The sequence below is a fragment of the Phyllobates terribilis genome, unplaced genomic scaffold (genome assembly GCF_046119375.1).
Source record: "Phyllobates terribilis strain yellow unplaced genomic scaffold, ASM4611937v1 Scaffold_12__6_contigs__length_324123572, whole genome shotgun sequence".
Lineage (NCBI taxonomy): Eukaryota > Metazoa > Chordata > Amphibia > Anura > Dendrobatidae > Phyllobates > Phyllobates terribilis.
In genome coordinates this window covers 32,469,798-32,496,110 of record NW_027362772.1, presented here as the reverse complement: position 1 = coordinate 32,496,110, position 26,313 = coordinate 32,469,798, and the positions used below count along the sequence as shown (strand labels likewise).

The 26,313-nt window shown below is 45.6% G+C and overlaps 1 protein-coding gene across 2 annotated transcripts in view; it reads right to left on the bottom strand.

Moving 5' to 3' along the window:
- Positions 1 to 26,313, bottom strand: part of LOC141172990 (myelin-associated glycoprotein-like) — a 67,171-nt gene that overhangs the window by 22,160 nt on the left and 18,698 nt on the right. For both annotated transcript variants that reach the window (XM_073657604.1, XM_073657605.1), the window contains exon 4: positions 9,988 to 10,275. In XM_073657604.1, coding sequence (XP_073513705.1) covers positions 9,988 to 10,275 — 288 coding nt within the window. The remainder of the gene's footprint in view (positions 1 to 9,987; positions 10,276 to 26,313) is intronic.

The window sequence follows — 26,313 nt, the reverse complement described above, 5'->3', positions numbered from 1 at the left end:
AGTCCCTCAAAAAACTCTGCACGACCAAGTTGAGCACATGTGCCAGACATGGGATGTGAGTGAGGTTGCCTAGGCCCAGAGCTGCCACCAGATTTCGGCCATTGTCACACACTACCATGCCTGGCTGGAGATTCGCTGGCACAAACCACACGTTGCTCTGCTGCTTGATGGCATTCCAGAGCTCCTGCGCTGTGTGGCTTCGATTCCCCAAAGAAATTAATTTTAATACGGCCTGTTGACGTTTGGCCACGGCTGTGCTCATATCGGTCATCATAACAGGTAACCGTTCACGGGTCGATGTGGAGGTAGACCGTGACGGCTCCTGCAGCGCTGATTCAGAGGAACTGGAGCATGAGGAGGAGTCAATGTGTACAGACTGGATTCCTGCAATCCTTGGAGTTGGCAGAACACGTACAGCGCCACTCTCAAGATTTGTACCCGGCTCCACAACATTTACCCAATGGGCAGTGAGGGAAAGGTATCGTCCCTGTCCATGCTTACTGGTCCACGCATCGGTGGTCAGGTGGACCTTGCTACTGACGGCGTTTTGTAGCGCATGTTTAATTTTTCCCTCCACATGATGTTGCAGGGCAGGGATGGCTTGTCTGCTGAAATAAAAGCGGTTGGGCACGTTGTATTGTGGGACTGCCAATGCCATAAAGTTACGGAATGTGTCAGTCTCCACCAGCCTGAATGATAGCATTTCAAGGGCCAGTAGTTTAGCAATGCCAGCATTCAGAGCCTGTGCTCGGGGGTGGTTTGCCGAGTGTGGGCGCCTTTTCTCCCATGCCTGTGCTAACGATGGCTGTAGACTGGCCTGGGAGTGTGAGGATGACTGGGAAAGTGGTGCTGTGGGAGGAATTACACTGTGTCTCTGTACAACAGTGCCAGAGATTTTTCCATGGCGATCCTGTGAGGAAGCCGAACCAGCTGTGTGTGAGCTGGAGGAAGAGGCTACAACACGAGCTGAAGAGGTGGTAGGTGGCGCTGTAGGTTGGCCTAGGTCTTCAGTGTGTTTTTGTAACTCCACCACGTGCTTGGTCCGCACATGTTTCCACATATTTGTGGTATTGAGGTTGCTGACACTTTTCCCTCTTTTCACCTTCTGATTACACAGCTTGCATTTGACAAAGCAAATGTCATCTGCAACTGTGTCAAAAAAGGACCAGGCACTGCAAGTCTTGGGAGCGCCCGCTTTGGATTTTGGAAGAGCCATGCTCCTAATGGGTGCCAAAGTGGAGGCTACAGGCAACCAAGTCTGCCCCCTCCCTCTCCCTCCTTTTTGGGCCGTTCGGGGAATCTCTTCCTCAGAGCTGCTCCCACCACCTTCCTGTCCCTCACGCCATGATGGGTCAAGGACCTCATCATCTACACCACCCTCTTCAAACAACTGCTTCTCCTGGGTAGTCTCGACAGCACAGTATGCACCAGAAAGTGGCACCTGAGTCTCATCATCAGATGTGTACTGAGGTGTGCTGCTGACCATAGGCACTGGCCCACCCGCCTCTTCAGATTCAGAGAGACAAAACGGTTGCGCATCACTGCATACTACCTCTTCTTCAAATTCTAGAATTCTGCTTGGCTGGCCCCCTCTTTCCAAGCCAAGAGATTCAGAGAACAGAAGTAGAGATGGCTCCTGTGCAGGGCTCTCTGACTGCCTGGGCAATTTGGCAGGTGGTGAAGAGACAGATGGGTGCTCTTCAGTGCTCAGGACCTGAGAGGATCTGGAACTAATTGAAGTCGATGCGTTAGCTGCCATCCATCCGACAACGGCTTCACTTTGGTCCTCGCACAGCAGTGGGGTACGGCTAGCTCCTACAAAGCTGCGCATAAAGGACTGTTCCCTGGTAAAACTGGGGGATGCTGAGTTACTGGTGCCTGCAGCAGGCACAGAATCCCCACGTCCTCTCCCTGCAGGCACAGAATCCTCACGTCCTCTCCCTGCAGAAACTCCACGCCCACGCCCACGCCCATGACCACATGCCTTACTCCCTGCCTTCTTCATCTTGGTAGACTGATAAAGATAGGCAGAAAAGTACTAAGGGCTTAGTGTGCTTATTCCTGAACAGCTGCTAACAGGTATAAGAAACACTAATTTTATAAAGTGTGGACTAGACTTTAATATGAGCTAATGTGGCCTACACAACTGTAAAGTGGAGTGTTTGGTGAACTTTATTTAGGTTTTTTTTTGTCACAAAAAGACACTGGATGTGCCTAAAGATGTAATAACGATAGTATCACAAACTTTTTGCAGCTATTACAATGTAGGAAGGTAATCTACAATGCAATAGATGAGGCTGCAAAAAATAGGCTAATACTAATCTGGCTGGGGCTGCAGGGCCCAATGCTGCAGAAAGGCTCCTCTATCTAATCCTATATAGTGTGTTTGGAACCAATTTAGCTGAATACGGATGGAACCACCACACTAATAGGAGATATCAGGAAAAATTATGAATTGGCAATAAAGGACAATGTATGAGGCAGTGACACACACTGAGTGCACTACAACCAGACGGGGTTGAAGCACACACTACAGGGTGAGCTGCACTCACACACCAGACCTTGCAGACAGCGGTGAACAGTACAGATGCAGAGCACTGTGCACTAGCGCTGCAAGACCAAAAAAATTTCTCTATCTACTCCTATATAGTGTGTTAGGAACCAATTTAGCTGAATACGGATGGAACCACCACACTAATAGGAGATAGCAGGAAAAATTATGAATTGGCAAAAAAGGACAATGTATGAGGCAGTGACACACACTGAGTGCACTACAACCAGACGTGGTTGAAGCACACACTACAGGGTGAGCTGCACTCACACACCAGACCTTGCAGACAGCGGTGAACAGTACAGATGCAGAGCACTGTGCACTAGTGCTGCAAGACAGAAAAAAATGTCTCTATCTACTCCTATATAATGTGTTTGGAACCAATTTAGCTGAATACAGATGGAACCACCACACTAATAGGAGATATCAGGAAAAATTATGAATTGGCAAAAAAGGACAATGTATGAGGCAGTGACACACACTGAGTGCACTTCAACCAGACTTGGCTGAAGCACACACTACAGGGTGAGCTGCACTCACACACACAGACCTTGCAGACAGCGGTGAACAGCACAGGGAATTGTGCACTAGCGCTGCAAGGCACAGTGATTTAGAAAGTAGCTTGGGTAAAGCAGTATAGAGCAAATAGGTAGCTAAAACTGTCCCTCGGAACAACAGCGTCCTATCCCTAACTGAATTCACAGCAGAGTGAGCTCAAAATGGCGGCGGCGGCTTTTATAGTGCATCATGACATCATTTCAGCAGCCAATCACAGCCATGCCATTAGTTAAGATGCCTACATGCCTAACAGGATGTGCCCACACTTCTTAGGATCCTCATTGGCTGAATAAAATGAAAATGGCTCATTGCATTATGGGAACTTCCGATTCCGGTATACGATATTGCAAAAGTATCGGAATTAAGTATCGGAAATCCGATACCGCGAATATCGGCCGATACCCGATATTTCAGTATCGGAATGCTCAACACTAGTCGTGAAATGTGAGAATTTAGTAGTGTGGCCTGTGGGGCGTTGGCTGCATATTTGCGCTTGCGTTCCAAGGACTGGGGTATGGACAACTGAACGCTGCACTGAGACAAGGACCTGGACGTGCTTCCTGATGCTGCTACTTGAGAGTGTGCAACGAGAGGTGCAGGGCAGGAGGCTTGTTCGCATGCACCATGGACAGGGGATTGGCTTGCATGCACAACAGCGGAAGAAGCAATGGTGCCACCGGCAGACACTGTTACTGGACTCTGGGGTTTGGCTCACAAAGTCGGGTGCTTAGGTGCCATGTGCCCGATCATGCTTGTGGTGGTCAGGCTGGTCGTTTTGCCAACTCTGTTGATGCTGGCCTAGCAGGTGGTGCAAATGGCCTTTTTGGGGTTATCGGCAGAGTCTTTAAAAAACAACCAGACTCAGGAAGATCTAACAGTTGTACTGGCAACTTTCTTCGTGTTGGTGTTACGGTTGAACGGTTACCTGCCTTCTGTCTGCAGCCACCATACTTCTTCTTCCTGCCTGTTGGGGTGCTCTGCCTTCCTCCCCCTATGTGCTGCTGTCCTCGCTCTGCATGTCCTCCGGCCAGGTTGGGTCAGTTACTATATCATCCACCACCACGTCTTCCACTTCCGCACCCTGGTCCTCCTCCTGACTTTCTGGCAATTATGTCTCATCATCGTCCACCTCTTGTGACACTTTCCAACCGTCACCTTCGTGTGACCGTGGCTGCTCAAATATTTGGGCATCGCTCCACGCAATTTCCTCTTGCCCCGCTTCAAGTTTACCAGGCGAGAGGCCCGAATCTATAAATGGAAAAGTGAACAGCTCTTCAGAGTGTCCAAGTGTGGGATCAGTTGTCTCTGGGTACTCGGCATGGTGGAAGGAAGGAGGATCAGGTTGAGGAATATGTGGTCCAGACTCACGGTCACTGAGACTTGACCGTGTGGAAGACAGGTGGTGGTGGTGGTGGCTAAGTGACTGGAAGCATTATCCACTATCCAACCAACAACCTTTTGACACTGCTCTGGGTTCAATAGTGGTGTGCTGCGGTCCTCTAGAAATTGGGACAGGAAGGTCAGGCGAGAAGACGTGAGTGTTTGTTGTGGCACAATTTCAGTTTGCCCACGGCCTTGTCCTTGGCCTCTGCATGCACCATTACCATCACGTCTAGTTCCCCGTCCCTTACCTCGTGCCTTGCCCATTTTAAATGGAGGACAATATCTTCCATGCTCACTACAAATGTCTGAGTTTGGAGCGAACTTATATGTGATCCGTATGACAGAGAAAATAGAGTTTTAAATACCTGGCCTGTAGGTAAGTAGTTTGAAGAGCAAACTGCGGTGAATTGCTTCAATGACACACTAAAGGAAATTTTTAATTGAGGCCAGAAATTGTAGTATTTTCTGACAATGTATATGTGATCCGTTTGACAGAGAAAACACTGTTTTAAATAGCTGGATTTTTAGCGCTCTAATATGGAAAGGACCTGGCTGTATTCTGCAGTGTCAACAAGCAAATGGCACAGAAAAAATGGTGTTTTCTGGTTTGCTTTTTAAGCAAATAATGAGGATTAAGATCCAAGGAAAAGTATTCCTGGCCCCTTAGACCTGGGCCTTTGTATAGAAATATCTAACAGCAGCAGAAGGCAGAATTGGAATGGAGCCTCTTGTGCTTTATCACTGCAGTCTGCTATATACACTGCCTGCCTATACACCCTGCCTGCCTGATATCTCTGCAGATGGATTAGTCCTCAGAAAGACTGTTTGTTAAGATGGATATGTGTAATGTATGTTTTTTCTCCCTACACTACCTAATACACAAGCAAATCTGTCCCTGACGCAGCAGCATCTCTCCCAAAACAAGCAAATAGCACAGAAAAACGGTGTTCTCTGGATTGCTTTTTAAGCAAAAAATAATGAGGATTAGGATCCAAAGAAAAGTATTCCTGGCCCCTGAGACCTGGGCCTTTGTACAGAAATATCTAACAGCAGCAGAAGGCAGAATTGGAATAGAGCCTCTTGTGCTATGTGCACTGCAGTCTTCTATATACACTGCCTACCTATACACCCTGCCTGCCTGATATCTCTGCAGATGGATTAGTCCTCAGAAGTACTGTTTGTTAAGATGGATGTGTAATGTACAGTTTTTCTCCCTACACTACCTAATACACGATCAAATCTCTCCCTGACACAGCAGCAGCTCTCCCTACACTGTCTGATCCGTAGTGACTGTGACGAGCATGGCGGCGCCAGGTCTTATATATACCTGATGATGCTGTGCGGCCAGCCAATCACTGTAATGCCTACATCCAACATGGCTACGGCATTACAGTGCATGGCAGGCAATCCCTGCATGTTCATTGGCTCTCTAAAGAGCGCCAAACATGCAGGGAGGGGACCCGAGTTCCCGCCCGAGCAACCCGGAAATACTAGGCGAGCGCCGAGCAATTCGTGCAGTGACATTCTCGGGCGAGCACCGAGCAGTAGCGAGCATGCTCGCTGATCACTAGTCATTACTGTGGCCTTTCTCTGTGTCTTTAAATTGTTAGTGGGGTTTTCACTAATTTTTAGCAGCCTTTGGACTCACTTCATACCATTTAACTGTATAGCACACCCGCTCCTTTCTAATGGAAACATGTCGTTACTGTGGCCCTGCTCTATCTGTCTTTAAATTGTTAGTGTTTTTTTCCTAAATTTTGGCAGCCATTGGACTCACTGCATGCCCTATAACTGTATAGCAAACTCGCTCCTTTCTAATGGAAACATGTCGTTACTGTGACCCTGCTCTATGTGTCTTTAAATTGTTAGTGGGGTTTGTCGTAAATTTTGGCATCTGTTGGACTCACTGCATACCCTATAACTGTATAACAGACCCTCTCCTTTCTAATGGGAACATGTCACTACTTTGGCCCTGTTCTGTGTCTATAAATTGTTAGTGGAGTTTTTTCCCAAATTTTGGCAGCCCTTGCAATCACAATATGGGCATTACCACTATAGGGGTCCCGCTCCCTTATAATGGGAACATTTTTTTTTTACTGAGACCACCCTCTATGTCTCTTCAAAGGGGTATTGGGTTGCTTCCAAATTTTTGTCAGCCCTTTCAGTCACTTTTTAAGCAATAACAGTATAGGAGACCCACTCATTAATAATGGGAACAACAAAGCATAGCCGGCTGATGGCTCTCTAACAATAACGAGGGCCGACTGCTGGTCCTTTAAAAATAGTAAGGGCCACCTGATGACCCCATAAAAAAAGGCTTTGTGACTTTCAGAGTCCCTCCATCATAAATGAAGCAGGATGTGTCTGAAGATGTGTCACACACCAGATGGCCAGATAAGGTTGTAAAATGTTAAAATGACATTTCCCAGTGAATGCATTTGTCTAATAAAATAACTTAAAAAAATAAATATAAAAAATAAAAACACAGTAGGATATCTACTTAGTATTAAAACCAGACTTGCCAATGTAACCTCAATGTAATCACATTGTTCAGCTCCTGCACCTCCTCCTCCAGTTCAGCCTCCATCTCTGAAATGACCACAGTCACAAGCTGAAAGAACTACAGCACTGCCATGGCCCAGCGGCAACAGGCTGTGCTGAAGATAACATGCTTAATGCTTGCGTGACAAACCGCCCACCGCTGCAGAGTTTTTGAATGCAATAACACAGCAGCCTGATCTGTGGCTCTCACCACTGAACATACAGCCAGGCATGGTCGTGTGTGACAATGGGCAGAACCTGGCTACGGAGAAATGACAGCAGGAGTAGATACGGTTTCCCTCTATGCCAGTCCTTTTGCCAAGCTAAAGAATATGGCTGTGGTGAAATACAACTCCCACTGAAAAGCAGTGTCAAACTGAAAAACATTGGGCCCACCAGAGTATTTGATCCTGAGAGCTCACCTTTCTCGCTGAAGAGCCCCATAGCTGCTGCAAAGTTTGTGCTATCGTGAACTCTCCTGATGGAGAAGCCAGGGCCTACCCGAGGATTCTATGGTGGGACCATCCAACCCTGCAGAGAAGCAGTCCTGGCTAAGAAAAGTGTGTGGGAAGGCTCCTGGACACTCTATGGCTGCTTTTTTTTAATGTGGATTGGATGTGCTTAATTGCATGTTATTTCTGAAACCACATTTCAGATTAGGCCATTGCCCAACTCTGTAGTCATGAAATTAAAGGGCAAAGAAAGATGTTTGTGTGTCGAAGCACCACCGACAAGTGCGAGATGATGTTGATGATGATGATGGGCTGCCATTGCTTATGCGCCAAGCTGCATTAGAGGACTTCCTGGGAGAAATGACAGCGGAGTAGATACGGTTTCCCAAGTCAGTCCTTTCACCGCTAAAAAATATGGCTGTGGTGAAATACAACTCTCAAAAAAAGCTGTAGACTGGCTCTGTACCGTCCCTGGCCACATACACTTGTCCACGTGTTTGTGGTTAGGCGGTCCTTCCCAGTAAGTGCTCTTGGGAGGGCACGGGTAATGTTCTGGGACACGCGCTTGTGGAAGGTGGAGATCATACCGGGAGAAATAGTGGCGGCTGGGGACTGAGTATGGACACCCAGCCGCCACCATGAGGTTGTGAAAAGCTTCCGCCTCCACGAGCCTAAAAGGCCACATTTGAAGTGCAAGCAGCTGCCCAGAAATATGGCAGTTTACTATTGCGGCCTGTGGGTGGGTGGCTGGCATCATACTAGCGCTTGCATTCCAAGTAACAGAAAACTAAACAAATGGTGGCCTCTATCATCATCATGGCCTCACCTCGGCACTATGAACTCTCCTAAAGGAGAAGCCATGGCCCATCGGAGGAGTTTCCAGTGGGCCTGTCCAACCCTGCCGAGAAGCAGCCCTAGGTAAGAAAAGTGTGTGGGAAAGTTCCCGGATACTCTATGGCTGCTTTTCTTAATGTGGATTGAATGCGCTTAATTTCATGTTATTTCTGAAACCGCATTACAGATCAATCCATTGCCCAACTCTGTAGTCATGAAATTAAAGGGCAAAGAAAGATATTTGTGTGTCAAAGCACCACTGACAAGTGCAAGCTGATGTTGGATGGGTTGCCATTGCTTATGCGCCATGCTGCATCAGAGGACTTCCTGCGAGAAATGACAGTTGGAGTAGATACGGTTTCCCAAGTCAGTCGTGTCACCGAGCTAAAAAATATGGCTGTGGTGAAATACAACTCTCACAAAAAGCTGTGGACTGACTCTGTACCGTCCATGGCCACATTCACTTGTCCATGTGTTTGTGGTTAGGCGGTCCTTCCCAGTAAGGGCACTGGGGAGGGCACGGGTAATGTTCTGAGACCCACGCTTGTGAAAGTTGGAGATGATACCAGGAGAAATAGTGGTGGATGGGGACCAAGTATGGACACCTTGCTGCCGCCGCCATGAGGTTGTGAATAGCTTCTGCCTCCAATAGCCTAAAAGGCCACATTTCAAGTGCAAGCAGCTGCCAAAAATTTGACAGTATAGTATTGCAGCCTGTGCGTGGGTTGCTGGCTGCATACTTGCGCTTGCATTCCAAGGAATGGGGTAGGGACAGCTGAACGCTGCGCTGGGACAAGGACGTGGACGGTGATTGTTGAAATTCTGCAATGAAAAGTGCATGGTGGGAGGCATCTTTGCATGCGCCAAGGATCATTTATGATAGGCACACTTTTAGGCAGTGACCTGGGAGTCAGAAATGCTTCCAGGGGTCTTCCCCATGCTGTTCCCATGTCTTTTCTGCACTGTATGCATGTGTCTGATGATGTGTCACGTCACACACAACATGGCCAGATAAGGTTGTAAAATGTGAAAATGACATTTCCCAGTGAATGCATTTGTCTTGGTTGAAAGCAATGCAAAAGTGCAAAATCGAATCAAAAACCCTAGGTGTGAACAGAGCCCAAGGTGTGGAGGAGTATTTTTGGTTTTGGTTATTTATTTTGCCTTATATACAAGTGATTACCCTGGAAAGGATGTTCCTTAACATATTGCCCAGGAAATCCATTTTGGTTTTTGTATGTTTTATTGTGAATCCGTTAAAGTAGCGCAATACCTCTAACAACGCTGTTGACATCAGTGACCTGGGAGTCAGAAATGCTTCCAGGGGTCTTACCCATGCTGTTTCCATGTCATATGAGCACTGTTCCCATTGATTTGAGCAACTTTTAGGCCCTCTGCAGACCGCCGGGGGGAGCCGGGGGAAAAATGCTCTAGTTTCCCATAGACTTACATTGGGCTCATTACTCGGACCGAGCACTCGAGCATACCAATTTGCTCGACTTGAGCAACGAGTACCCACCATTTTAGTGCTTACTCATCACTAATAAACATTATTTAGTGGTGTGCAATAATGATGGGAATGAGTGTAGGCAGCAGCCAAAGCTGTAAATTATGTAAGCAAAGGTAAAATTTATAATTCATAAATAGCCAGTCATCTATAATATGTACCGGTGATGTTCAGAGTTCCTGATAAGTGAAAACTTTGTCCATTAGGATATGTAGCCGTGCACTGGATAGCAGTCCCATCATCCATAACTGAAGGAATATAAGTAAGATTTGATTCTTCTCTCCAGGATTCTTCAGAAATCTCCACCGTCTGATAATGAACTTCACCTGCTTGGCTCCATTGTAGAGAAGGAGGACTGGAGCGGCACGTGTGCTCTACACTACATCGTATGATGGTGGCTTCTCCTTCAGTCAGATGGTTAGACAAGCCAAGCTGAAGATTTGATTCATCTGTGGAAATTTATTTTTGAAGTCAGTCATAATTGCTCATTGTTATTACCTAACTAGAAAATATAAATCATGCCGCAACAACGATTTTGCACCAGGCCAGCTAATTAAAAAAAAGTTGTGAATACAGTCAAGTGGGAGGCGGTTTTCAGGACGCCCATACCTTGGCCAAAAATTACTGACCTGGCTATGGGACTAGTTTCTGTAAATCAATTTGCACCAACTCTGCTAGCAATGTTAATGTACAGTGGGGAAAAAAAAGTATTTGGTACACTGCCAATTTTGCTAATTTTCCCACCTACAAAGAATGTAGAGTTCTGTAATTTTTATCATAGGTGCACTTCAACTATGAAAGACAGAATCTAAAAATAAAAAACAGAAAATCACATGGTATGATTTTTGAATAATTAACTTGCATTTTATTGCATGAAATACGTATTTGATCACCTACCAACTAGCAAGAATTCTGGCTCTCACAGACCTGTTAGTTTTTCTTTAAGAAGCCCTCCTACTCTGCACTCATTACCTGTATTAACTGCACCTGTTTGAACTCATTATCTCTATAAAAGACACCTGTCCACACACTCAGTCAATCACACTCCAAACTCTCTACCATGGCCAAGACCAAAGAGCTGTCTAAGGACACCAGGGACAAAATTGTAGACCTGCACAAGGCTGGGATGGGCTACAGGACAATAGGCAAGCAGCTTGGCGAGAAGGCATCAACTGTTGGCAAAATTATTAGAAAATAGAAGAAACACACAAGATGACTATCAATCTTCCTGGGTCTGGGGCTCCATGCAGGATCTCACCTCGTGGGGTAAAGATGATTCTGAGAATGGTCAGGAATCATCCCAGAACTACACGGGAGGACCTGGTCAATGGCCTGCAGAGAGCTGGGACCACAATCTCAAACAGTACCGTTAGTAGCACACTACGCCGTCATGGACTAAAATCCTGCAGGGCACACAATGTCCCCCTGCTCAGACCAGCACATGTCCAGACCGATTGAAGTTCACCAATGACCATCTAGATGATCCAGAGGAGGCATTGTAGAAGGTCATGTCGTCAGATGAGACCAAAATAAAACATGAAGCATTGGGGGGGAAACATCATACTTTGGGGTGCTTTTCTACAAAGGGGACAGGATGATTGCACCCTATTGAAGGTAGGATGGATGGGGTCACGTATCACGAGATTTTGGCCAATAACCTCCTTCCCTCAGTAAGAGCATTGAAAATCGGTCGTGGCTGGGTATTCCGGCATGACAATAACCTGAAACACACAGCCAGGGCAACTAAGGAGTGGCTACGTAAGATGCATTTCAAGGTCCTGGAGTGGCCTAGCCAGTCTCCAGACCTGAACCCAATAAAAATGCTTTGGAGGAAGCTGAAACTCAATGTTGCCCAGCGACAGCCCCAAAACCTGATCTCTATGGAGGAGTGGGCCAAAATCCCTTCTGCAGTGTGTGCAAACTTGGTCAAGAACTACAGGAAACATCTGACTTCTGGAATTGCAAACAAAGGTTCCTGTACCAAAAATTAAGTTCTGTTTTTTTATTGTATCAAATACTTATTTCATGCAATAAAATGCAAATTAATTATGTAAAAATCATACAATGTGATTTTCTGGATTTTTTTTAGATTCTGTCTCTCACAGGTGAAGTGTACCTTCGATAAAAATTACAAACCTCTCCATTCTTTGCAAGTGGGAAACTTGCACAAACTGCAATGTATCAAATACTTATTTTCCCCACTGTATATACTTTACTATAGTTCCTCATTTATCAGGAAGAGGCCAAAAGTGTGTTCTCTTGGCTTCTGTCTGTCTGAAAAGTATGCATCACCTTACCTTTAGCTGAACTGTATACTTAATCACTGTAGATTGCACTTTCCTACACAGAGAGAAACTTCAAAAAATATACAATGCATTACACTTTTTAAGCAATAGGTCCCTCCTATAATAGACAAAGTCCTAGGAAATTGCATTTATTCTAACTGTTTCCACTGTTGGCAAAAATCATAACTAGGGATGATCGGACCCGGGGAAGTTCGGATTCTGGTACCCGACCCTAACTTTTTTCCAAAGTTTAGTTCTGGTACCAGAACTGTACCCTAACTTGAACCAGAGCCCGTACCCCATTGAAAACAATGGGGACCCGAACTTTTGCACTGGAAAAAAAAAATTCTCTCTCTCTGCAATGGACTTCCCCAGGAACGCCGAACATTACAATGGAGTCCCAAGAGAAGTCCGTGTTCGACGTTCTGCACCGGACACTAACTGTCTGGTACGTACCTGGAACATTTAAATTCGTGTTCGCTCATATCTTATTATAATCATCGAGGTCAATTTTCCAGAGTGATATTCGAGCAGCAGGTCACAGAAAGATTGGGAGTTGACTTTTAAGGAGGGTAGCTTATATGAAAGACCCCTTATTTAATTCATCTCCCATTTAACATGTCATTCATCGCATTCAAAGATAGCCATCATTTCACCGCAAAAATAGCATTTTACTATATGATAGGAGCCATGTGACTTTATCACTCTTTTTTATTACAATGCAATATAGGATTAGGGTTCGCTTACATCATTCTATATAAAGTAGCTGAGATTCTCAGCCAGAAAAGTTGGAGAGTGTCAGACGAGTTTCATGCATTTTTTTCTTACCTAGTATCACCTAGCATCCGGATGCAATGCGTTTTTAACATCATCTTTTACATACAGTAATTCTCTGACATTTCAACCTAGTTTTCTAACTAATAAAACAATCTTATTTATAGAGATAGATAGATAGATAGATAAATAGAAAGATAGAAATATGCCATTCAGATATCTAATCAGGGCTTTGCGTGTGCAGTTTTCTGTACTTGTATTTAGCTAATAAATAAATAAATAAAAGAAAAAATTGATGTGAGGTCCCCCTTAATTTTATTAACCAGCTGAGGGAAAGCAGACAGCTGAGAGCTGTTCTTAATAGTCTGGGAAGGGGAAAATAAACATGGAGATTCCCAGGCGTTGTTAAATAGACCTTGATCCTACCTGCCCATATAATTGCAGCCTTTTTGTCTAGGAGGAGCATCATTTTAGATTTAGAGTCCCAACAAAGGGGTATACCCTGTCCCTGGTTGTTGGGCTTACACGAATTGACCAATCTAGTATTTTCATTATTTAGCATGTTTTCTAGAGCAGTAATGCAATTCCAATTTCATATATTCAATGTGTACATGTTATAGTGTTTCAGAGTGCAGCTTTATTTTATTAGTTACATAAAGCAACTCTCTTAGCTTGCACCTGTTCACACTTTCCTTTTTCTGTTTGTTGCATCCTATGGATGCGCCATTTCTGGAGTGGCTGAGGTCTCCTGTTTCTAGCCTCAGAGGGGGCCAATATTCAAGGCCCCTTCCTAGGCTATTAATATCTTGCGTGACAGTGCAGGAAACACAGGCTCTGATAGGCAGTAATTGCATTACAGTGATCAGAGCGCTGTGCCAATGACCTGCGGCAAAAAGCTTACTGTGGGTCATAGGTGCCGGCTAATGGTGGTAGTAGTATGGCGCCTCCTGCCATAGTAAACAGCGAGAGCAGGCACTGCTGGATGGGAGCAGTAGTCTCTTAACTGCTGGCGCCTGTGCTGTGCTGAATGTAAAAAAAAAAAATGTTAAAATTATTTTAAAAAGTTCAAATAATAATAAAATGCATTATACTCACCTACACCTTTTCCCTGATGTTCGCCGCCCCTGCAAAAAATAAAAAATAAAAAAACACCATATACTCACCTTACAGCTAATCCTCGAAGCCCACGATCACCTTAAATAAAAGTAAAATAATAAACCAACCTCTCCTCACCTCTCCACCACAGTCCAAATAGCGAGGGTCCCACGAAGATCCCATGAACAGAGCGGCCACATTGTAAAATGTAACTGCTCTGTTACGCAGCCGGCAATACACTGACTCAGGGTATTGCAGGCAAATGAGGTCAGCGCATGCGCAGTGAGTATTTTCCCATGCATGCCAATAAGTTGAACTCTGGCTAAGGGCCAGATTTGGCACATTCATGAATATTGACCGCTTCCTAGGTTATTAATATCAGCCCCAGCTGTCTGCATAGCCTTTGCTAGCTGTTAAAATAAAGTGAACCCATGTCATTTTTTGGGGGGTCCCTTATTTTAGTACTCATTAATGGCTTTGTATACAGCTGGGGGCTGATATTAGTAGCCTGGAAAGTGCCATGGGTATTACCCCCTTCCCAGGCTACAAACATCTGCCCCAGCTGTCCACTTTCCCTGTGCTGGTTAATAAAATTAAGAGGGACCCCAAACCATTTTTTCCCCAGAAATTGACTCATTTATTAATAAATTACATGAACAGTAAGGTACACACACAAAGCACGGATTATATATATATCACATATTTATATCTATCTGTATATCTATTTATTAATTATCTATATATATATCTAACTATCCAAATATTTATCTATCGATCTATTATCTATTCATCTATATATCCATATATCTATAGATAGATAATAGATAGATATGGATATATAGATATATTGATAGATAGATAGATAGATAGATAGATAGATGGCTAGATAAATAGATTTAAAGATAGATAATAGTTAGATATATGTAGATATATGGATATATAAATATATTGATCCATAGATAATATATATATATATATATGGATAGATAGCTAGATTAATAGATATACGGATAGAGATAGATAGATAGATAGATAGATAATAGATATATGGATAGATAGATAGATAGATAATAGATTGATAGATAGATAGATAATAGATATATGGATAGATATATAGATATTAAAAAAGTGGATCAAAAGCAGCACAAAAAAAATGGAAAAAAGGTGCAAAGCCCCCAGTTACACACCAGTCCTATGTATATCCACAAATAGATTGGAGGCAGCACACAGATGGATGATTAAAAAATTGTCTTTTAATATCCCATGTGGCTGTAGCAACATTTCGGTCCAAAGATGTGGACCTTTCTCAAGCAATGTGAAAGTGCAATGTGCAAAGTATTTAAACCTGCTTAATCACACAAATTGATTAGCAGTAATTAATATAACATATACATTTTAGACATGATACAGATACAATCAATACATCATTTATCATGATTCTCACAATGTGTACAATACATAAAGTGCAAAAGTGCTAAGAAGACAAAAAAAGTTCAGATCATCGTTCTAAAAACCTTTTCTATTACTAATTGATCATAGTCACCAGCTGTACATATTTACATAGCCGCATGACTCACCCCATAGTATAAACATGAGAAGCGCCAAAATCTCGGCGTCCCTATTATCTCTATTGCGCGTGTCCGGAAGGAATATAATAGTTCTGGAGCGCAATTGCGTTCCAAAGACCGGAAATGCCGGCGCCGTCATAGAAACCCACACAAAACTGACCGCGCATGCGCGAGGAGGCGCAGACACATCCCTCACTGCGGTCATAGACAGACTTGTAGCCCGGGCATCCATGTTTATTAAGGACAGCTTGCCCAAATCTTACTATGTCAGAGTGCGATGCGCATATATATACATTATAGAACTGCCGGGGACACAGCGCTAAAGTGAACATTGTAACAGAGTCTTGCACTCATTTAAATGAAGGAGTCACAGACATTTGAGCCTAAGAGGCATAGAAACGCCCCCCATTTGCAGGGAATGGTTACCCAGTGGCCTTACTGACATGGGAGACAAGTACCCATAACGCACCAGTCTCAACCCCCCATGACACAGGCTACCTAATAGTCCATATACTCCCATAGATAATTGTGTAACAAACCCTCAGTATATTATATAAATTCATATATTAAAAAGATTTATCTCAAGGAGCCCAATTCATATCTTTTATCATCATATTCTTATACAAACATTGCGCTATTTTAGATAAAGTATAGAAACTATCAATTTTGATACGGATGAATCATGTCCTCTAACATCAAACAGTGGTGGCAGATCTATAAAGAAAAATAAGAAAAAATATAATAAAAAATATTAATGGGAATTCTATAAAATAACCACATCATTTATGACTAAGAAACAATCACAAGGAGGAAATAGGCAAGCAAACATCCCTAAATAGTTACATTCAACTTATAATCAACATTTAATCCATTAAGTTTTAAAGTTTTAAGTCTCTTAATCCATTCCAATTCTCTGATTTTAAAAAAACGGACCCTATCTCCACCCCGTCTCATGGGTGGTATGTGATCAATAATTCTACATTTCAAATGTTTCTCTGAGTGATGCATCTCAGTAAAGTGTTTTGGAACAGGTAAGTCAAGTCTTTTTTTTCCGAATTGTATATCTATGCTTATTGAGTCTAATTCTAAAATATAGTGTAGTCTCCCGACGTAAAAGAGATTACAGGGACACTGTAATAGATAAATAACATAATTTGATGAGCATGCTAGAAAATTATTTTTAAAGTGAATCTCCCCATCATTAAAAAAACTGAAACTGATTACCTTTCTGTCATAATGATCAATTAATACAATTGAGGCAGGGGAAGCAACCTGTTAGGCGTCGGTCTGGTTCTGGATTTGAAATGGGTCCAGGACCTTCTGTGCTTTCCCATGTCAGTCCAGCCGGTGATGATGCTGCTCAGCATCGTCATCAGCCTCAACGCCTAGCTGGTCCACGAGACATACAGATTGTCTTCCATGTATTGGCCCCCAGAAAGGTTAAGCATAGGTTGCAGAGGGAGACAGGGTCCTTGGAGTTTAAGCCTGATTGGTCCACGGGTAACGTCACCAATGGCGCGTCGGTGGACAGGGCTTAGTCTTTAAAAGGCCCGCCCACAAACATGGCGGCGCGCTCGGATCATTGAGCATGATGCTGTTGTGTGGACGACTGTGCTCCACGTGTAGTTTCCTCAGGCAGGTCTAGTGAAAGTAGGCAGGCTACTGAAAGTAGGCAGGTAGCTTCGCCTTGCAGTCTGGCTCTGTCAGAGGGGGTCGCCTTACACCCCGAGCAGCCTGCAGACGTCCTACTCCCTGTAGACACCTGTGGCCCACGTGGAGAAATACTCCTCTGTCCGGTAGCAAGCCAGCAGAGGACACGTACCCGTCGGCGTGAGTCACACACGCATCTTAGCGCCAACTCCTACTGCATAGCGCCTGTATTGAAGACAGGGCTACTGCTTTTCCCCCATTCGCACGTCTCCCTGCGGTTCTTGGAGATTGTGTGAACCGCTGAAATCCGCTCCATGTGCTTTAACACGGAATGGTTTATCAGTTAAGTAGGTGCTATCCCGGACGCTCTTCTCCTGTGCAGTTAGCGGAGATAGAGCGAACCGCTATACCCGTTCCTGTGTGCAGAAACACGGAAGGGTTTAACATTTAAGTTTGTCGCTTTCCTTTCCACCCGGAAAGTGTTCGGCAGCAGTCCAGGCTGCATTTCGGACCCCGGGGTCGGTTGCGTTCTATTTAATAAGGTTGTTTGCAACCGCCCTCCTAACAGTATCCGAGCGCCAGGGTCTTGCAGAACATGGACGACAATCAACAACTGCAGCGTTATATACAGCAACTGGAGACCAGACTTAGAACTCTGGAACAAACTGCTCCGGTCGCTAACATCACTGCAGTAGCTTCCCAGGCGGCTACTCTAGCAGCCAATATTATTAACTCGGCTGCGGTGAATACTGCAACCACTGAAAGTGCCCCATTACCCCGGTTTGCTCTCCCGGAGAAATTTTCTGGGGATAGTAAACTCTGCAGGGGTTTTATTAATGTATGCTCCATTCATTTGGAGATGATGGAGGCATGGTTCCCCTCCGAAAGAGCCAAAGTGGGATATATCATCTCATTGCTTTCTCACAGGGCTCTGGAGTGGGCTACTCCTCTATGGGAGTGGAACGACCCGGTTGTAGTAAATGCGGGTCTTTTCCTTAAGACCCTAAAAAGTGTTTTCCTGGGTTCTCAGGTCACGCATGATATGGCTCTTAAGCTCCTTGAGTTGGTCCAGGGTTCGGCCACCGCCAGTCACTATGATGTCCGGTTTAGAACATTAGCGTCTGAACTGGATTGGTCTGAGCGGTCGCTTATCCCAGTGTTCTGGAAGGGTCTGGCCGGGCATATTAAAGATGCTTTATCTACCAGAGAGATTCCAACCTTTCTGGAGGAGTTAATATCTCTCGCTGACCGTATAGACTTGCGTCATGCAGAACACAAGTTAGAGCTAGAGGTTGGCAGACCTCAGTATCTGTTGGCACCCAGGCGTCTTTAGATAGAAACCCAAGACTCTCGACCCGGAGCCTGAGGCTTTGGATATATCCCAGACTGAGTCTAGTCCCTCTCATTCCCGACCTGCAAATCTCTTGGAGCACCCCGTAAATAAGGGTTCCAAGTAGTCAGTAAAACGAGTAGGTCTTACCACCGTTGGTTGAGGTATACTAAATTCCGGGTCTTCTTCCTCCAAGTTATCGTATAATGTGACATTGTCCTTTGGTAAATCTGCAGTTGCTGCCAAGGCGTGGGTGGACTCTGGTGCTGAGGGCAATTTTTTATCATCTACGTTTGCCCAGAGGCATGCCATCCCTATTGAGCTACTCTCTAGTCCAGTGAACATTAGTGTTGCCAATGGTTCACTCCTGGATGTGCAAATCACCCATCAGTCGATCCCTCTCACCATGTCATTTCCTCAGGGCCACCGGGAGGTTATTTCTTTTCTTATTATTTCCGGTGGATTAGACAAGGTGTTATTGGGTCTCCCCTGGTTACGTTGTCATACTCCACTCATTGACTGGAATACGGGGAGAATTTCTTCCTGGAGTGAGAATTATGCATCTCAGTGTTTGGTCAAAGTCACCCATAGGGTAGTCTCTGATCCTCCTATCATTGCAACATCCGGTAGAGATTCCTTGTCTGTTTCCAGGACCCGGGTCTTGTCAGATTATGTCGCAAAGAACTCTCAGGAAGAGAGGGTGGCTGCAGTGTCCTCCAACCCGGTTCCGTCTGGGAGGACATTTGTTTCCCCTAATCTGTGGAGTATGGTGCTCTCCTGGGCTCATGCCCCTAAAAGCGGAGCTCACCTGGGGGTCAAACGTAACACTAAGTCCCTTCAACGGTCCTATTGGTGGCCCCAGTGGCGCCAGGACATCAAGGACTTTGTTCTCGCGTGTCCCGTCTGTATGAGAGATAAATCTTTCTGCCAGAGACCGGCGGGTCCTTTCCCTCTGTCACCCGTGAAGGATCCCACACATAGAGAACCAGTTGTCACTTCTTGCCATCCTGCTTCCCGCCCTAAAAAAGGGTATCCTGTACACCGGAGGGGTCACAGTTTCGTGAATCATCTCTGTGACCTGATGGACCACATCCTTGCCCCCCGGCTCATGGAGGAAAATGAGCGTCAAGTGGAGGGGGATGTTAGAAGGGGGGATAATGTTAAGCGTCGGTCTGGTTCTGGATTCAAAATAGGTCCAGGATCTTCTGTGGTCTCCCATGTCAGTCCAGCTGGGCTGATGCAGCTCAGCATCATCATCAGCCTCTACGCCTAGCTGGTCCACGAGACATAAAGATTGTCTCCCATGTATTGGCACCTAGCATGGTTAAGCATAGGTTGCAGAGGGAGCCAGGGTGCTTGGAGTTTAAGTACAGGATTCGCCGTACTGAGCATGCCCGAGACCTGGCGGATCGTGATTGGTGGTTTGGCACCCACCTGACCCGGTGACCTGGCACTGTCTGATTGATCCACGGGTAACGTCACCAATGGTGCGTTGGTGGGCAGGGCTTAGTCTTTAAAAGACCTGCCAAACAAACATGGCGGCACGCTCGGATCATTGAGCATGATGCTGTTGTGTGGACGACTGTGCTCCACATGTAGTTTCCTGAGGCAGGTCTAGTGAAAGTAGGCAGGCTAGTGAAAGTTGGCAGGTAGCTTCACCTTGCAGTCTGGCTCTGTCAGAGGGGGTCGCCTTACACCCCGAGCAGCCTGCAGACGTCCTACTCCCTGTAGACACTAGTGTTGAGCCACCCCTGTAGTGTTCGAGTTCGGTTCGGTTCGTCGAACACCCGTATGTTCGAAGAACTGTTCATCGAACTGTTCGTCGAACACCGTCGAACACCATTAAAACCAATTGCAGGCAAACAAAAACACATAGAAACACATAGAAAACACCTTCAAAGGTGTCCAAAAGCTGACAAACTGCACAGAAGACACAACTAAAACATGGAAAAGTGACAAGTACATACAGTATAGTCATGCGAAAAGAAAAGAGGTGGAGGAGTAAAATGAGGTGGAGACACAGATATAGGCATGTCATGCCCTTCTAAAACCAAAAAACTGCGAAGCCGACACGGCCAGTCCGTTCCTGCCCGTGCGACCTCCGTGTCGCCGGGTTTGTGCCAGAGCTGCGGTGGACCCTGACGGCCAGCCCCCCTCTCCCAATACTGGTGCCTGTCCGCTGGTGGGTCGAGCGAGCCCCCCTGCGGTGGAGGCAGGTCTAAGCTTTTTAATTTAAATTGTCTCTCTAATTTAAATGAATACACTTTAAATCCTTTTACAAGGATCTATTGGAGGGCAATTCTCATGCCAGCAGCCGCGTAATTCCAGCTCCAGTAGCGTCCACTAAAGCTGCTGCAGTTAAAAAGCTTTTATAAGGATCGAGCTTGGCGGTCCACCACAAGGCATCCTACCGCCAGTCCCAGCCCCTGTGCCTTGGGGTGCCTCCCCGATGCTCTTCACTGAGTGTCCCGGGGGCCCGAACCATTTCCTTTGAAAAAATTAAGTGTCCAAACTACAGGTGCTGTAGCTTGCTTAACAGCTGGGATAATCCGCTGACTAGCAGACACTGCTACTAGGCACAAAGTATTTCCTGGGCTAGATGCAGTTAAAAATTTATAATTAGATACGCTCGTTGGATGCTGAGAAAGCACTCCATAGAGTCTCCTGGCACGCCATATATTATTCCCTTAAAAAGCTTGGGGTAGGGGTCTAGGGGACCCTTTTATAGCAAAAATCACGGCCCTGTATCGCAATACGTCACCTAGGCTGAAGATAAATGGAACATTTTCACCACCTTTCATAATCACCAATGGGATAAGGCAGGGATGTCCTCTGTCCCCTCTCTTATACATCCTAGTGACAGAGCACCTGCTCTCATCAATTCGCCATAACCCCAATATTAGGTGGATTGAGGTGGGAGGCACCGAGTACAAGTGCTCTGCATTTGCTGATGATGTCCTAGTATATATCACTGATTCACATATTTCCATCCCTGCTGTTATGGCTGAAATAGATCACTTTGTTACATGGTCAAATTTTAAAATCAATGCTGCGAAGTCTGAGGCCCTCGATGTCTCCCTCCCCAAATCCATACAGGATTCCATCCAGTCCAACTTTCCCTTTGCCTGGCCCTCACAGGGTATCAAATACTTAGGAATTCCTATTCATAGAGACCTCTCCCGTCTATGTTATCTTAATTTTGGGCCCTTTATTGAACAACTCCATACAGACCACGGTTGCGTTAGAACTGTAAGCTTCACTACGTGAACCAATGGTGTTTTGTGGAAAAGCACATGTACACTGTGTTCCAAATTATTATGCAAAAAGAGTTAAGGAGTAATAAGGGAAGAATTTTTTTGTTTGTCAGTTAAACTCATTGATGGTGATGTGTGTCAGGGCTCTTTATATCACTGTAAGCAATTGCAGACACCTGTGCTAATTAGTTTGGCAGGTGTGTCCAATGAAAGGCAAGACTACTTAAGAAGGCTGTCCCACATTATTAAGCAGCCTACATTTTCTGCCAAAATGGGAAAGAAATAGGATATGTCGGCTGCTGAGAAGCAACAAATTGTGAAGTGTTCAGGTCAAGGCATGACTACAATCAACATTGCCAAGACACTTCATCCTGATCATCGCACAATCAAGAAGTATGTAGCTGATTCACAGTACACACGTGTGCGTGCTGATAAGGGAAAATTGAGGACTCTTTCCTACAGGCAATTACGTCAGGTTAAAAGAGCAACGGAAAAAAAGCCTTGTCATAGCAGCAAACAAGTTTTTGAAGCTGCTGGTGCCTCCAACGTCCCCCGAACAACAAGATGCAGAGCCCTTCAGAGGTTTGCAGCTGTGCGTAAGCTATCCTGTCGACCTCCTCTATTCACTGCACACAAGTAGAAACGGCTCCAGTGGGCCAAACAATACTTGAAGACTCACTTCAAAACTGTTTTGTTCACCGCTGAGTGCCGTGCAACGCTCGATGGTCCAGATGGATGGAGTGGAGGATGGCTGGTTGATGGACACCCCACGCAAACACGGCTACAGCGCCAACAAGGAGGAGGTGGAGTAATGTTTTGGGCTGGAATCATGGGGAGAGAGATTGTCGGCCCCTTTAGGATCCCTGAAGGGGAAAAGATGAACTCCATAATGTATGTGGAGTTTCTCAAACATCCCTTCCTGCCATGGTTCAAGAAGAAGAACCGTGTATTCCACAGCAAGATCATTTTCATGCATGATAATGCACCATCTCATGCTGCACATAATACATCTGCATCTCTAGCTGATATGGGCATAAAAGGGGACAAACTTATGGTGTGACCCCCATGCTCCCCTGACCTCAACCCCATTCAGAACCTCTGGAGCATCATCAAAAGGGGTGTCTATGATGTCTGGAGGCAGTTCACATCTAAGCCACAGCTCTGGGAGGGTATTCTGTCCTCATGCAAAACAATTGAAGCAGAAACCATCCAAAACCTGACAAATTCAAAGGACGAATGAACAAGGGGTCCTATGTGCAAATGTAACATCACCTAGAATAAAGTTTTGAGTTGAAAACTGTTTGATTTCAGTTTCTAATAACCTGCTAATGCTTATAATTTCAAAAATGACCATTTTTTTGTTCTTTATTAAAATGAAAAGGTTGATCGAAGAGTGTGTGGGATCTAAGAGTGTGGCAACCCAGTAGTCAGGATTACTTTGAATTCTGACAATCTGCGGGTCTTGTTGTAGGTAGTGCAGCAAGAAGGCACTCTTGTGTCTTGCGCATCTAGTAGCCCCAAAATTATTTTCCAGGCTTGATGCAGCTAAAAATTATTATTAATTTGAAAGCTGGTGGAGCTTAGTTTAGATGGCCTAACAGAATCAGTACTGCAAACTGCTATAAAGCCCAAATTATTTTCCAGCCAAGATACAGAAAAACATGATTAGTAATTTTAAATCTGGTGTAGCTTAGTAAAGATGGCCTAATAAAATCAGTACTGCACAATGCTACAAGGCCCAAATTATTTTCCAGCCAAGATACAGATAAACATGATTAGTAATTTTAAAGCTTAAAACGGTTGGTGAGGTGATTTTAACAAATCATCAAGCTTTTACTTTCCCCAGGATGACACAGGGGTAGAAAAGTCATTTTGGATCCATGATTTGTTCATCTTTATGAACGTGAGTCTTTCTACATTATCAGTGGAGAGCCGCGTGCGCTTATCTGTCAGCACACCACCAGCAGCGCTGAACACACGTTCAGACAGAAAGCTGGCTGCGGGGCATGACAAGATCTCCAAGGCGAAAGTGGCGAGCTCCGGCCATTTATCCAGATTGGAAGCCCAAAAAGAGCAAGGGTCCAGTGACACAGTCATGGCTTCAATGTTTACTTGGAGATACTACTGTACCATCGTCTCTAGGCGTTGACTATGTGTCAGACTTCTTGTCTCCTGTGGCCTTGCAAAGGATGGGATAAGAAAGTGGTGAAATGATTCCACAAAATTGATGTTACCAGCAGATACTGTGTTTCTGTTACGTTTTCAGAGCTGAACACTCGACGGTCCCACGGTTGGCAAGTTGGAACTGTGAGATTCACTACGTGCACCACTAGAGTATTGGGGAAAAGCACATGTAAGATTCTGCAACAGTCTCTGCTGATACGCCTGCATGCGTGCATCTCTTTCTATGGCAGGAATAATTTCTACAAATTTACTTTTGTACAGAGGTTCTAACAGGGTGGCAACCCAGTAGTCAGGATTATTTCTAATTCTCACAATTCGAGGGTCATGTTGCAGGTAGTGCAGCAAGAAGGCACTCGTGTGTTGCGCATCCAGGAGCACCAAGTCCCTGTTGTGTTGGTGGCGAGGTAACAATCATGCTTCCTTCCTCTGCCCTCTCCCCCCAACCTCACACAACAGAAATGTGATCAAGGTCTCCCTCATCTGATGAGTCTTCCATCAGTTCGTCCTCCACTTCTTCCTGGGCTCCTGCACCTTCCTCACTAGTTTGGCTGCTACCATGCGCCCTGGTAAAACCATCTCCCCCACCCTCACATGCCTGCTGCCTTGGTGCTGCCGACCGTCTGGACCTTGCAGATGTTAGCCCTTCCGCATACAACTCCTCCTCCTCTACTTCCTCCACCTCCTCTTGTGCCACCACCTGACTCTGAATTCTGTTTAACATGTGCTCCAGCATGCAAATCACCAGAATAGTAATGCTGATAATGGCATCGTCAGCAGTAAACATCTTCGTCGCCATTTCAAAACTGTGCAGAAGGGTGCATAGGTCCCTGATCTGAGACCACTCCTCCAGCATGATTTGCCCCACCTCTGGATCTCGTTGGCCCAGGCTATATGTCAGAATGTATTGCACCAGGGCTTGTCGGTGCTGCCACAGTTGCTGCAACATGTGCAGAGTTGAATTCCACCGGGTAGGCACATCGCATTTTAGCCGGTGAAGTGGCAGGCCCAACGACTTCGGTAGAGATGTAAGTCGCTGAGCTGCGGGATGCGAACGGCGGAAGTGAGCACACAGTTACCGTGCCCTCTGCAGAAGGCCATCTAGTCCGGGATAGTGGGCTAAAAATTGCTGAACAACCAGGTTCAACATGTGAGCCATACAAAGCAAGTGTGTGACATTGCCCCGGCGAAGGGCCGCACCCAGGTTTGCAGCATAGTCGCACACGGCCTTCCCTGATTTCAGGTCCAGTGGAGACAACCATTCAGGAAACTGGTTCTCCAGAGCTGACTACAATTCCTCAGCTGTGTGACTCACATTTCCAAGACATTTCAAAGTAAAAACAGCCTGATGACGTTGAGCACTGCTGCCAGCATAATAATGAGGTGTGCAGGATCCCTTCTGCGCAGTTAGAAAGCTTGTGGCATGACCAGAAAGGCTTTAGGTGCAGGTGGAGGACCGAGAGGAGGTTGAGGAGGCAGAAGCAGTGGAGGAACTTTGACATATAGAGGATTGATGCACAACTCATGGGGACGGCAAGACTTGGACAGCAGCCCCTTGTCCTGCTGTCACCATAGTTACCCAGTGCCAAGTCAGCGACATGTAACACCCCTGTCCATGCCTACTCGTCCAAGTGTCTGTGGTGAAATGCACCCTGTAACACAGAGTTTCTCAAAGAAGCGGTGATGTTGTGTGCGACATGCTGGTGGAGCGCAGGCACACCTTTCTTTGAGAAGTAGTGCCGACTGGGCATCTGGTACTGGGGCACTGCGACGGACATAAGGTCTCGAAAATCCTCTGTGTCCACCAGGCGGAAAGGAAGCATTTCTGTAGCCAAGAGCTTGCAGATGGTGAAATTCAACTTCTTAGCTTTCTCATGGCTAGGAGGAAATGGTCTTTTACTTGTCCACAATTGAGGGACCGAGGGCTGGCTGTTGTGCTTAGACGGGGTTGAGAAGGGTGTCCCCGGCATATTGCCGGTCTGTGAGGAAGATGCAGGCGGACATGTTAGGTTGCCTTGATCCAAAGGTGGTGCTATCGATGTTGGACAGCGCTCAACACCAGCTGGTGTTTCCACCTCCAAAGAAAATGATGACCTGCCAATCACGCTGGCTGTTGCGAGTAAAGAGGTGGCAGGTCTGCGTCCCAAAACAGGTGTGACTGCTGTCCCCCCAGTCACAGAGGATGAAGAGGCCGGGGATGCACAAGATGTGGCAGACGGTGGTTGGCCCGGCCGGCTAGGCCGCATTGTAGCACAGTGAGCTTCCCACTGCAACTTATGCTTCATATCCATGTGCCGGTTCATGCATGAAGTACTCAAACTATGTATTTTTTGGCCTCTACTTAGCTTTT